The 14,870-nt window shown below is 37.1% G+C and overlaps 1 protein-coding gene across 2 annotated transcripts in view; it reads left to right on the forward strand.

The window, feature by feature from the left end:
- Positions 1-14,870, forward strand: part of Rph (Rabphilin) — a 652,346-nt gene that overhangs the window by 454,377 nt on the left and 183,099 nt on the right. For both annotated transcript variants that reach the window (XM_069824012.1, XM_069824022.1), the window contains exon 4: positions 8,871-9,015. In XM_069824012.1, coding sequence (XP_069680113.1) covers positions 8,942-9,015 — 74 coding nt within the window. In that variant the 5' untranslated portion in view covers positions 8,871-8,941. The remainder of the gene's footprint in view (positions 1-8,870; positions 9,016-14,870) is intronic.

Raw genomic sequence — 14,870 nt, forward strand, 5'->3', positions numbered from 1 at the left:
GATAATAGAACCAGAACATTTTGATAACTATGATACTATTTTGTTTTGTCTTTTGTATCAATTAAACATCTTAAATGTTGTTTATTTCAATGATGTATGTTATTCAAAGTTACGAAATCTTTCCACGCCGACCAAATGCTATTTCGAGAATGCTGAGCAGGACTCGAAGCGCACGACAGTTACGAGACGAGACTCGAAAGAGAAGTGCAACGAACACAGTGAGCGAGAGCGGCAGTTAATTTTGTTCATATCTAGTTTAAATCCTTTCTAGGACAAAGAATGTTAATTTGATAGTCTATACAGAGTGTCCCAAATTGATGTAGGCCTATACATATTTTAAAACACTATTTCTCAACAACGAGATGAGAAAGAAATACGATTTTTGTGGTTTTGTATACATTAAGCCAGTACATGTTCAAAATGACCGCTTTCCGCCACAGTACACTGCCAACAACGACGTATAACAGAGCGACATACCAACTGGATTGTTGCCAATGGAATATCATTACAGGCATGTTCAATCTGAACTTTCAGTTCCTCCAGTGTTTGTGGTTTTGTGGCGTACACTGTGTCCTTTAGAGCTCTCCATAGATAGAAGTCTGGAAGGGTTTAATCGGGAGATCGAGGCGGGAACTCCGCAGCACTTTCTCTTCGTCCTATCCATTTCTGGGTCGTCCTCATTTAGTGTATGGACAAGTCTCGGAATGTAAGGCTTCCATTTTGGAGCTTGCAAAATTCTATAAACACTGAATTTGTTGATACCAATCTCACGAGATCTTTACCTCATTGACTTATTTGGGGATTGTGCAAAAGCCTGCATGACTGCATAAACACTCTCATTATCGGCGGAACTTCTTTTTCTTCCGCACCGCATTTTCAACACATCTTGTACCGTTTCGTCGACTTCAAACTTGTCTCGGATTCTTGTGATAGTTAACCTTGTTGGTGGTTGTGTTCCAAATTCAACCTCCAACGTCGTTGAACCTCAACAATATTGTCCACTTTCCAATAACATTTCAGTATCCACTTACGTTCATCGAACGATAATTGCATCGCCATGTTTGTTTATAAACAGACAAACATGTTTCCATGCTTTCCACGTCTTCTGTATCGTAAACCGCAAAAATCGTATTTCTATCTCATTTCTTTGCTTGAAAAATTATTTCAAAAAGTGTATTCATCAATTTGGGAGACTCTATATTATTGTAGCATATTTTGAGACTTGGTGTCGTGTTGATCCCATACTATAGACATTCCCCATGAGTTCGTCTATTTCAAACATGTCAAACTCAAATTTTTTGAGTTTGGGTAATAGCTCATAGTAATAGACGATAAAGTGCTTGGCTGCTTACAGATAGTTTGAGGAGAAGGTGTGGAAGAGATAGGCCTAGTCTTGGTTTGGCTTTACTTTTACGAGGCACACTTTGGCCCAGTGTGTTCCCCATAGGCTATATAGGCGATGATTGTCCAAGTTCGACAGGTGGCCTGGGTGACATTCGTGAATCGAAAGCTGATAGATGGGCCATCCTGCCTCAGCCCCTGATAGAGCCAGGTCTCATTTCACAGATAAGCCCCAGGTGACAGGAGCTCCATGTCCTCTCTGATCAGCCGACTCTGAAAGATGGGCCATCATGCCTTAGCTCCTGATAAGAGCCAGGTCCAATCCCAGGGGCTCGAGGCCCTACGCCTTTCCTATATGAGCGTCGAAAACCCTTACTACCCCCCAAGGCTTCACCCCAATCTATTTTTACTATTGCAGATGATAGATTAAATGAGGGAGAGAGGTAGTGTGTTAGTGGAATGAGATAAGGAAGCGGGAGTACCCAGAGAAAGTCCTCAGCAGTGCCTGCTTTAGTCACCACTAATTCCACCATGACCAGAACGGGGATCGAAACCGAGCAGAGTGGATGGAAGACCAGCGCGCTAGCATTTAAATCACAAACGCGGCGTGATAGAGATAATATACAGGTTGTTACAAAAAGTATCCAATATTTTAGGAGGTGACAGTATGCATCGAAACAAGAAAAAAAAAGTCTAATAAACATGGCTCCTACAATACATACTTTCTGAGATCTGAACACTTGTTCATAGGAGATGCTCTATGTGACGTCAATTTATGACAATGCATTTTTCTGGCCTACAGTACAGCAGGCTACTAGATAATCATTCGTAGATGACATTAATCTGTCTTTGTAGTTCTTTAAAATCTTAGTTCTTTTTTTCCGCACGATATTAGTGATACTGTCATAGTCTTTTTAAATGTTGTACGTTCCTTCTATTTTCCTTTCCTTTTGTGATTCTTTAATTTTATTTTTTAATTTTTTAATTTAACAAGATTATTGTTAAGGTATTCATTAATTCATTCACTAATGGAAATGTTAGAACTTAACACGGGGAATCACAAGGAGAAAGGTGCAAGTCTGGAAAGTTCTCTAACTTTAGTTAACAAAATTCTATCTGATTTGAAAAGTGTTAAAAGTGTAGGGGGAGAAGTTGGAAGAAGGGTATCTAAGAAAATGGAGAGCTAAGACACAAACTCTCTACATATCATTGTCGAGCCACTGATAAAGCATCTATTTATTTCGTTAGATTAAAAATAATTTGTAAATAATTTAATAATTAGAAAAGGCAGTAAAGCGCAAAAAAATAACTAAAGCTTGAAAAATAGAAAATATTACAAAAATACAGAATAAAATAATTAATATTTTTGTAACCAGAGATTCGTGTTCAGGATTTTAATACTTAAGAGCAATTAATACTACCTGAGAAAAAAAAGGTGACATGTCATCAAATCCGGTCCCTGCTCATACGTGAAACCAATAAGAAATCACTCATGAAGTAACTAAGCCAGGATATAATGGGATAGGGTGGCTAGTTCCTTTCCCCCTCTATTGCATACATCGCTGGCTAGTTACATATTACACTATGCGTTTTATTGTCTGTTACTGTTAACGCGAAATTACTCGTAATTTGAAACTGAACAGATTAAGACAAATGTATAAAACAATAAGGAGAACATTAAGAAACAAATCTTTAAAAAAGCAATTGCAGTGCCTACGTTGCTGACATCACACCAGCTGAGAAAACTGTACAATGAACAGATCTGACAAGGGTATAATCATGATGGAACCTGCAGAGATGAGATTTCTTAGGTCAATGGCTGGTTTTACTCTGCATGTTAATCAGGTGCTATTCATAGATATTTCGCTAACCCGCGCTACGAGCGTGCTAAACTAGCCCCGGTTATCGACTGATTACTTGTACTGAATTCATATATCATATCGCTAACACTGGTTTATGAATACGAAAAACATTAGTTCTCTGATCATTCACCGAATCCCGCGCTGTAACAAAGTATGTAGCAGGAAGTAGTGGCAACCGTGAACTCTGTGACGATAGAAGCAGGTTGAAAGCAACACTAGAACGAATATGAGGAAATGCAAAGCCATCACTGTCCCTCTGTGACGCGTTGCGTTACTGAACCTTTCGTGCAGTTTCGTACATAATTTTGCGACTCAACTGCTGCTGTTACGTGAACACATATTGTAATCTTGCCATTTGTTGACTTTTGATTTGAATATCTCCAAACCCCGCCCCTCAAAAAAAAGTTCATAAACGACTTCAATGATATTAAGATTTCTGTGTTGGACTCCCCTTCCTGATTAATGTCTCAAAAGAATCTTATTTAGATCACTTCCATCCGTTATGAAAAAAAAGAGAGAGAGATCAGTTAGAACAGACTAACCGAATGACACAAATCAGATTCCGAAAACTTTTACTCAATTATCGACTTCCAGGAAACAGAAGCAATGGCAGACCTGAAGCCTAGATCATATATACCCAGATTGCTCGGCCTTATAGGCTTTGGCGATAACAACTTTTGTCAGGTTTACTATGCTGCAATCTAGTTGTTACATAAGGAATCACGTCATAACTCCCATTTCAATTGCATTAGCGATTGTACTTCCATCTCGTGTTCGTTTACGGCGGACAGGTGGCGATCTTGGCGCTTGTTCTCTTCAAAATGCTGCCGATTTTAACATAGGGACAAGCACTCTGTTACATATATGATCTAGGCCTGAAGCAAGCTGGAAGAATGAACTCTCTTGAGAGCGGCACGGACCGTTGGGTCTAACTCTTGTTTGAAAAACAAGAAGATATTCCAAATATAATTTACGTTCCTAAAACTTTTCACACACATCTTTTTCAGATTCTGTATGAGAAGATTTTAGGAATAATAAAAAAATCTCTCTGCATTTAAGGTACCTGGCTACTTAAAGGTTTGACATCGTACCATATTTCATAAACTGGAATATACCGTAACATTCTGGAAATTGGCGTGCACTTTGCGTGCTTCTGTCTTTCTCTCTCGTCTTGACTTCATCCCCCAAGGCAATATCTCGGTTCCGTAGAGCAACTCAAAAACCTATTAAATTTTAAATGTAATCACCCCACCCTCTTAATCCGTCTTCCGTTCCGACTTCACCACATCTGCATATGTTGACAAGAAGGGAATCTTTTCTTATTAGTGCTGACACTCTGAAGTTCAGGAATTTCTAACTTGCCAACAGGGACCAGACCTTGTTTTGCTTGATGCGGGGTCACAGTTATATTACAGTTTCAAACTTGCATGTCACCTCGGCTAGCCCAGAAATGAATCCCAAGCGAGTCCTTTTCATTGTCCCCATATACAAGTCCGTGTACTGGACTCCCGTGGTGCCCCATTGGGTAATCAGACTGTTGGTCTACTCTGTGATGTAATCATAAAAACAGTCTAACTCAAACAGGCACATGCGTAATTTTTCTATTGCGTGACTGCTAACAATTAATAATAATAATAATAATAATAATAATAATAATAATAATAATAATAATAATAATAATAATAATTTACTTTTGCTGGCAGAGTTAAAGCCGTAAGGCCTTCTCTTTCACTCAACCAGCAAAAAATATTCATATGAACTTACAAGTTACAAAGAACACAACAATTTGATATAGATATTATTCCCCTGAAAGAAAGAACAAAGAAAGAAAAAGAGAGCTAGTTGTTAGTAAATTGAAGTTTCTGTGCCTTAAATCTGCAGTGCCTGGGAAAAGTGACATAAGTCAGTTTCCAGAAAACCTTTTTTGATAATTTATTGACAACTTACACTGGTTTATGTCGATTTGATTTTTTTCTGTATGAATTATTGTAATGGGAGAAATATTTATGTCTCTTTTTCCAAGCGAGCAGATGTTATGTAATTTGTCAATAAATTATCAAAAAAGGTTTGTGGAAACTGACTTATATCACTTTTCCCAGGAACTGCAGAAATAATAGCGTTGAAAATGTTGTATAATAAGGAAATCAGCGTTTATCTTCAGTATTTGAAGTTACCGAGCGAGTTGGATCATGCGTATCGCTTGAGACTCTCATTCGGGAGGTCCGTGGTTTGATTGCCGGACCGACCAACCTGACTGTGGTTTTTCCGTGGTTTTTCAGAGTTACTTAGGCAAATGCCGGATTGTAATTTCCATTGCCACGATCCATTTGCCTTCCCCTCCCGTGTAGAAAAAGATTTTTTTTTTATTTCACCAATCTTTGTTCACGTCATGGCGGATTAGATGTATTCCAGTTCCTAATTCGCCATCACTCTCTATATAATTATTACAAAAAATAATACATATTGAATCTATAAGTGTCATCATCCATTCACAATAATAATAGTAATAATAATAATAATAATAATAATAATAATAATAATAGCCCTTGTATTTGAAACTCTTACTTTAACTTTTTCATTTCTATATTCAATCTATTAAAATTATTCTGTTAACTTCATTGACTACTTGTCATAGTTTCCTATCGTGTCCGACTACACAATATTTATAATTATAATTTACATATTTTGTAATTATAATTTATATCCGTTAGAGCTTTGACTTTCTCTTCTCATCTAATTTTAACTCTAAAAAGAAATTGTCCTAATTTATGCAGATTGCTGGCGTTTAGGGGACCATTCATTTTTTATAAGCTACTATAGCGTTTATTTGTGGAAATTTTTTATCCACCTAACCGTTTCTCAAATCATTCGTTGCCTGACACTTTAACGCAATATGCATTGAGTCTTCCGCCAGTCCACATAAAGGACATTTATCCTTCTCTACGTTCCCTCTCTTATTCTTGAGCTTCCAGATACCTAATCTCCACCATGCCATTCCTGTTCTCTCTTCCCTTGAATTTAGTCTAATATATTCTTCCTGTTCCAAAAACTGTTTAACCTCCCTATAGTAGCCTATTTTAGTGATCCAAGGTCTTTATTATTACTAAAATATCTTGCCTCGAAATTTCGTTTGCCCTCTCTTTTACTATTCAGAAAAAGAATTTAGATTTCATATCATTCACTTTCCTCATCTCAGGTCAAGACGCATGTCTTCGTCCGCTTGCGGGAGTGGGCGTCCACTCCGCAACCGTTCCTGGGTTCCCAGCCTTCCGCAATATCTTTCCAAGGATTCATTCCTTAAGAACACTTCCAAAGGCGCTTCGACACCTTGTAATGGATCCTGTGCTGCTTGATCACCTTGGCGGTATGAACTTAAAGCGGTAGGAGGTCCCCATTGGGTGAGCGGGTGGGGGGTCACATGCGGCCTGTGGGCTGGTACACTCTCATCCTCATTCATCCCATACAATCGAGGTGCACAATAGGCCTCAGTATGGCCGACGTCTTAACTCGCCCGTAGCCACCGTATCCTAACCTAACCTAACCTGAATTTAAAAATGATCTTAGTGACAATTGAAAGGTCAGAAAAATCACGGATCGATTTGTGATTAACATAGGAGAAACTCATTAGATCTCGGTTCGACGTCTGACCACTGTGAGACGCTGCAATTCGACGAATAAGACATACGAATTTTCAAGTCATTCCAGGACAACATCGTACTTTTTCAGCATTTCTAATACGTTAAGTTCTCTCTTCAACGATGTTCTCCTTCCAAAATACAAGCCCCTACAATTGAACGATGAATTCCAAAAGGAGACAAATGACTTACGACTTCTCGATTTCCAGCTCACATAGCTGTCCAATCGCGACTGCTCTCATCTTTCAGGTCCTCTCATAGAACTCGATATTTGTTGCAATTCTTACATTATACATCTCTCTTTTTTAACGAAGTTACCAAAACTATCATTTAACCTTGTGCAGTGATGCGAGAATCGTACATACTGTATCTCTCGAATATTTCTTCTTACTTCTTTCACTCTTGCCATTCTCTTGTTATTTCGTTCTTTCTTTCTTTTAATTCGCTTATTTGTCCATTTATTAATTCGTTCTTTATTTCACTTATTTGTGTATTATTCATTCGTTCCTTTGTCATGTGTCAGTTCGTTCTGTAGTTCGTTTATTCCTGCATTTATTAATTCATTCTTTATTTCGTTTATTTGTCCATTCATTAATTCGTTCTTTAGATCGTTTATTAGTGCATTCATTCATTATTGCATTTGTTCGTTCATTCATTCGTTCATTTGTTCGTTCTTTCATTCTTTCGTTCATTCATTCATTCCAGAGCCTGTGCCTCCGACTGAAGAACATTTGATAGAATGCATTGCGTCAGACGTCATCTATTAATAGATAAGGGATTCCTCTTGGAGAGTGCAAGCCAGCACGTGCAAACAAGATCATGACGCAATGCATTTAAGAAAGAAATAACTTACATTTACTGTGCGTTTTCATTAATATGTAGTATGTACCAGTTTTTGGATTGATTGTAAAGATTAGAACAAAGAACATATAACAATGTATGTTTTTATGGCTAAATTATTTGAAGTATTTTTTATGTGAAATAAAATTTAATATACGAATTACCGTGTTATGGTTCGGAATTTTTGTCTAGTTACAGTCTTTTTTATCTATAAGTAAATATATATATATATACTTATAGATAAAAAAGACTGTATATATATATATATATATATATATATATATATATATATATATATGTGTGTGTGTGTGTGTGTGTATAATTGTACAAAAATCCGTTCTCTATTGTTGATATACATAGATACACCGATTTCTTGCACTAAGCATGAGAGATTTTCAGGTACATTTTCGAGCCTAGCACCAGAATTGTCTAAACTTTCTTCAGTGAGAACTTTGCTGAGTAGCTGAGATTTCTTGTCGGCTAAGAATCCAGTCTCTCTTAATTTCTTGACTATTTCGCGCACGCTTAATGGATTCGGAACAGCAGAATCATCTTCTATTTCCATTTTCACAAAATTATCCTATGTTGAACTCGCTGTTAAGAGCTATTTGAATTCAACTGACTATAGCCTACTGTACTAGGATGTCCAATATACGAATAACACATACAAAACAGCTGTTTTCTCGCCAGACTTTCTGGTATTACTTACATGTGGTGAGAATTAGTCTGTGAATAACACCGTAATATTCGCCCGCCTGAGCACCTCCCCGCCTATTGCTGCTGGTGTGGCGGGAATCACAGCGTCCATGTCCTCTAGGCGGGAGAGTGAATTCCCCGCGGGTAAGGAAAAATCTCTCTGTGTAACACTACTTGTACCTGTTAAAATCTTAACAAATAGTAACAAAACTTAACTGAAGTATAGAAGCAATGCCCTCTTAATTTCAAATGTTACTGACAATTTTGAAACGTGAATTTCATACTCTGTTATTACAAAATATGTAGTTGAAGGTTTAAAACTACTTCAAGCTTTAACAGCGTCTGGCTAAAATTTTCCTAAAACCGTTACTTTTCTATCAGGTTGTTACACATATAGCACAAAGTTGCCTAAGAATTATTTAAGAACTGATTAGGATAGTTCAATAGCAAAGTATTTTGTGAAATTATACTAATTGTTGTTTTCTTTTATTTGCAGAAATGCGATGAGGCCATATCTGCTACGTTTCAACGGGTGAAAGTTACTCACCTTACTGAAGGAGAACCAAGATGGTAGACTTCGGTAATGCCTCAAAAGACCGTTGGGTCTGTCCCAACGACAGACAACTAGCCCTCAGAGCAAAGTAAGATATGAATATATTTGTCATATTTTATTCATGCATGTGCGTATCTAATCCGTAGAAAAAAGATACAGTTCGTATCGTAGATACTTTTCCAAATTTCACCACTGAATCTTTCATATGTCTTTCGAATGAAAAGCTATGTTACAAGCTATTTTTCTTTGACATTTATTAGGCCGTAGTGTCTGTTTTAATTTCGTATAATATACACTGTGTTTCATAAACATTTGAGGGGTTATAAAACTTTACTGCAAGTAAACTATTGAACTTACGTTAATGAAACCTGTCCAGAACGAACGAGGAACTCAAACAGTTTTTTGACACGAATGTTCAATGTGTCTACCACGGCTGACACGGCACACATCCACACGATGGTATGCCACACTCGCATCAACACGAACTTGTCGATAGTGTTAACCGCTGTGATGATACACTTCCTTAAGTCTATGATATAACGTGGCATCGGTGGAATGAATTCCCTGTCTTTGATACAACTCCATAAAAAGGAGTCACATGGTGTGAAGTCTGGTGATTTTGGGGGTCACAGCATTAGGTCCTGGTCATTTTCAGATGCACGTCCTATCTAACGCGTTAGCAGCACTGTGTGGGTTTTTTTCGAATTTTCTACGAAATTCATGTTGGATAGTAATCACTGAGCTAGTAGTGTGGAATTCCAAAACGCAGAAATATTTCTTCACACGCGTAGCATCCATTGCACAACAGTGAGAAATGCTAGCTGCAGCTGACCAGAACAATGTGAGTGATGCCTAGCAGCAGCGGAATACGATCTTCAGCTGCAGATGAACAAACAATGAAATTGACGACCTAGCGGCAACGAAATACGAACTGCAGCTAAACAAAAGGAAAGGGCCTAGCGGCAGGAATGTGAACTCTCGTCTTAACGAAACATACACACACAAAATGATTGAGTTTTTCGTTCGTTCTGGACTAGTTTCATTGATGTAATTCAGTAGTTTACTTGCAATTGAATTTTGTAACGCCTAAAATCTTTATTAAAGACGGTGTATTTTGTTAGAGTTTTCTAACGGCCGGTTTCCAATCGGCTTGTACGAGTAATTTAGAATTTTGTACGGAATGATAAAATCGTCCATCTGAATCACATAATATTTTTCATTTATTTCTTTAGTTATGATTATGAGTATGGTAAAAATAAATATAGTGTTTAATAATTCCTGATTAATAATATAAATATAAATGGGACAATACACACAACAACGGCAGTAACAACACCCCGCATTTTAGAACTATATGGTTCCAATACAAATATTTCTCACAGTTCTTTTGTACGTATCACTTCAACTAATTTGTAGCAAAATAAAAAATTGATCTGGCAGAACTCCACTCCTTCGCCACTTTATTGTCGCGCTATTATAAGATTTGTCAAAGAATCTACTGACATACCAAGTGAAGAAATTTTTTAGTGAACCATGGCTCTTATCATCATATCATCATCATTATCCGGCTGATCAGTATGAGTAAAATTTTAAGTAATAATAAACATGAATAATTAGGTAAAATTTATGTTTTAATTTTAATGAATAATATTAAATGGCATGAAAAAGTATAAATAATATTTTCTTTATAAAAATTATCTACAGTAATATCGCTTAAAATACAATAAATTAGTAAGATACCACGTTCAGACTCAATTAAGTACAAAAAAAAATAATAATAATTTTGGCCACCTACATCTGCCAAATACGCCACTGTGCGTTGGTACGTAAAAAAAAAAAAAAAAAAAAAAAAAAAAAAACCACACAGAAAATTGCATTATCGTGCCTATATTATTGTTGATATGTCGATGGCTGAGAACCAGTCTGTTCTAAGTCCAACTTTTTATAAGAAAGAAATCTGTGTTTCATTGTGTTCCAGTTCTTGTTTGCATGTATGATCGAACAAAATTTTAAATATTCCTTTCCATAAAGTTGGTATGAAGCTATTCCAAATTGCTTCATGAAGCTTTGAATGTGAGGAGCTTAAAATAGCTCTCCTGAAAAAAAAAAAAAAAATAGACTTGGAACAGTCTGGTTCTGGGCCATCGATGTGGCAAACGAGTGCAAAGAAGCCTATGGACACTTCCTGTAACTTCTGCTCCAATCATATTGCAGCGTTCTAGTGACAAAATCGTATGCACATGTGGAGTAGAAAATAATGTAGGTTCTTGTTTTAAATAACTGTTCTTTTAATCATAACTTTCATCCGTCATAACATCCCAATATTGTAAATGTGCACAGAGTCAGCAATGCACTTAATTGAGTGCTTTATTGATTGACAAGGATTCATCCAAAATGATTCACCGACAACAGTGCACTGACTGCATGTTGTCAGATTGCAATAAATAAAATGTGACTCCTGTAATGTGTTTCAGTGTCCGTGTTTCTTCTGTATTCCATTTTCAGTATTCTTAATCTTGGTTTAAGCATCATATTGCTAAAAAAAATAACGAAATATGCTTCTATATGCGCTGAAAGCTGAAATATGCAGTAAATCCTTAAATATTCATATATATGCAATATATACAAGAGTGACCTTTGGTTACAAGTAACTTGAAATGCATTTATTTATTCTCGTATAATGGTAGAATATGATTTGCAACTAAGGAATAAAACATGCAAATATGGTAAAATCCGCCTCATAAATTATAATCATGTAAAAATATATTTATAATATCGGTATACCATACAATTGACGTAAAGAGTTCGTTAATACAATTTACTTAAGATGAAAAAGTGAGTTCATTGTCATTGTAACGATCATTTGACACGATTCATTCCCATCCTCGCTTTTGTGAGAGCAATTAATTAACATTATACCATCACAAATAGAGAGACTCATTTGGTTATATGGTCAGATTGACACAAGACCTTCGCATGAGACAAGACAGGAAAAATACATCATAAGAAACATCATGACTAATCGCAATGGGAGATGAATCGAATCCTGGTGTCACGGATTTGTAGCTGGAAACGCTACCGTTTGAACCATATAACGAAGGATTAAAATTTAGCTTATAATTACATGGAATTGATAGCTTATGGATGTATGAGTTGTAATGTTGCCACGTTTTAAGTGTGTACTAAATTAGGTTAGCTAGGGTCTCAATTGTCCAATCCGTGGAACTTTCAAGTTGAACTATTCACAGACATTGTGTAGACTTTGTTGAAGCTTAATCTTAAACTAAAGCTTAGTGAAGCTTCTGCAAACATCTCCTTGCCTATTCATTGTCGCTTTAATGGAAATTCTTCATTGTTTATCTTTCGCGTTATAGAAGAATGGGTTAAACTGCTGCTAAAATAGAAACAATCGTTCTCGATTTCTTCGTTATTCATTTGATAATGACATGTCAACTACATTAATTATGTATTTATTAAGAGAAGCTACTAAATTGTGAGACCACCATGGATGGGCAGTTAGAAGATATTTTCCTCAAATGTGCCGCGTGTAACTGAGGAAAACCTGACATGATTTGAGCTAAAGACCTCTGATTACGTAAAGAGTGTGATTTGCTGTCTTTGCAACAAAAGTAGTACACCACTATGTAAATTGATATAGAGAGGTATGCATTGTGCTACATTCTGTATAGGTATTTAAAATTTCTAATTCTAGATAATTTGAAGAGCTTGTGCAGCACATTTTTTTGTATTACTTTGTCTATTTTCAAGTTTTTCCATAATCATAATCCTTAATGTGCAATGTTAATCTTTATGAGCGTGTCTGCTCAGCATCGTGATTAATTTCGGGAGCTATGATAGGTAGCGAAATCCGGTTTCGAAAACCAGATATAACGACTGGGGGGATCATCGTGCTATCTCCGTTCTTGTTAGATTATCGTTCATCTCTGCTGAGACATGTGGACGTGAGGCCACCAATCGGCTAGTCGGCCTTGGCCCTTTAGTGTCTGTTGCTCCATAGAAAATGTAATTTACGTCTTCTGGATTGTTTTTCGATCTGTTACTAATATTTCAACGCCTTCTTTTACCCATAAAGAACACCCCTGGGTTCGAACAAACAGAATCGCACCAGAATGCAGTTGAAGGTCACGTACGTGCCTCTGATTTCAGTGATGACAATCGTCTGTCTATAAAACTCCGCAGTTACGCACTAGAGGGCTCCATTGCATCACGTTTTTCGTGCAGCCCGTTGCGCCAGACGAGAGAGTGTCGGTGGTGTTATCGTACTGTACGTCTTGTTGTCTTTCTATGTAGTGAGTCGAAACACAATTGTTCAACGAGTATCAATCAATCTAATTAATGTTTTGCGATTGGTTGGACTGAAAATACGACATAAGGTGCACAGTGAAAATGGCGTTGTTGGGGAGGATGAGTTATTCGCATGTTTTCTTACGTCCTTAATTATGAACAAATATGGAAACCTCTTACAAGTTAAAATATCATAACCAGGCTTCGAGACTTTGGACCCGATACAATAAATTTACTGTGCATGCACTATACTGGGTGTTCAGTTCAAAGTGTGTCATGGGTCGCTGTATGCCGTCATGTGGCTAGTCGATGAGCCTAGAGAATTCAATCTTCCTACACTTACGCAAAGGTGTATTACCTAGGAGGCAGAGAAGTTGCCTAGCAAGTACGGTGTTCATTCTGAAGAGTACGTACCGATGCGTACGATAACGCCGGTAGTGGCAGGAATGTGAACTGTTTGGAAATACGTACTGTCGGGATATGGGGAGAGGGTTAAGACGATTACTTACGTATTTGTTGACATTAACTTCGACGGTCAACATGGACACGGAGTATTTGATTTGTGTTGTGGAATGTTACCGTACGCAACCGATGATAACAAATACCCTGCGTACGACTTGCCGGCGCAAAACACAGTTCGAAAGAGGTTATGGTAGCACACAGACCGTACAGACCGCCATCTGTTGCTACGTCGTTCAAGTTATACCATACACGTTCTCAAGTTCAGATTGAAGAACGCCTTGAATAATAGGCAACTTCTCTGACATATAAGCTGAAACTCGCTTCAAATCGGTGACTCAACAACAGTGACGTCATGACACACTTTGAAATGAACACCCAGTAGGTTGTTGACTCGCTGCAGGTAGAGATGTGTAGAGGTAACAACGTTGCTATTTAGAGTACGGTAGTATGGGGAAACACACACATATGTACATTCTGAAAGTAAATATACATTACACATTGATAATGTCACAAGAATGTGAAAAGCATTTATTCTCCTGTCTTTTATAAGCATTTATGTTTAATTATACACAATGTTAATGGTGGAAATAAGCATGTAGCAATTTTAATTTTTTTATTTATCCTATTGGTCGTCTTTAGGAAGTGCAGTTACAGTACCGAATTGCAATGTACCTACTACACGATATATTCTCAGTGTCTCAAACGTAAATGCTTTTCGGTTATCTGCCAAAGTTTGTACTGTAGAAAGCTGCGCTCTACGTTGCATGACGTGATAGGAGCAAAACGAAAAAACCTAACATCATTGCAGTCTCTAAGAGACACTTCTTTTATCTCGGGTGACTCTATGTCCACTAATTTGCTGTTTATGTTACACAATGTTCCATATCCGTTATTTTTACATAAAATTGATATCCACTTCTGTTTTACACATTCAGTAATCGGTGTACTTGATGTCTCATTAATTCTCTGCATCATTTCCTAAATTAATTTGAGGGCTTCCGGCATCTCTTGCTCTGACTTTTCTAACCGTGTAATAGTTTTAGACACAGTTTGTATGAAAACCAAATTATTCGTCAGAACCGTTCAAATCCAGAGCGTTTTTCTTTGCGTATTTGTTGCCATTCTTTCTACAGTACTCCCACCCACTGTACGCTTTACCACTATACTCAGTACGCC

The sequence above is a fragment of the Periplaneta americana genome, chromosome 1 (genome assembly GCF_040183065.1).
Source record: "Periplaneta americana isolate PAMFEO1 chromosome 1, P.americana_PAMFEO1_priV1, whole genome shotgun sequence".
NCBI lineage: Eukaryota > Metazoa > Arthropoda > Insecta > Blattodea > Blattidae > Periplaneta > Periplaneta americana.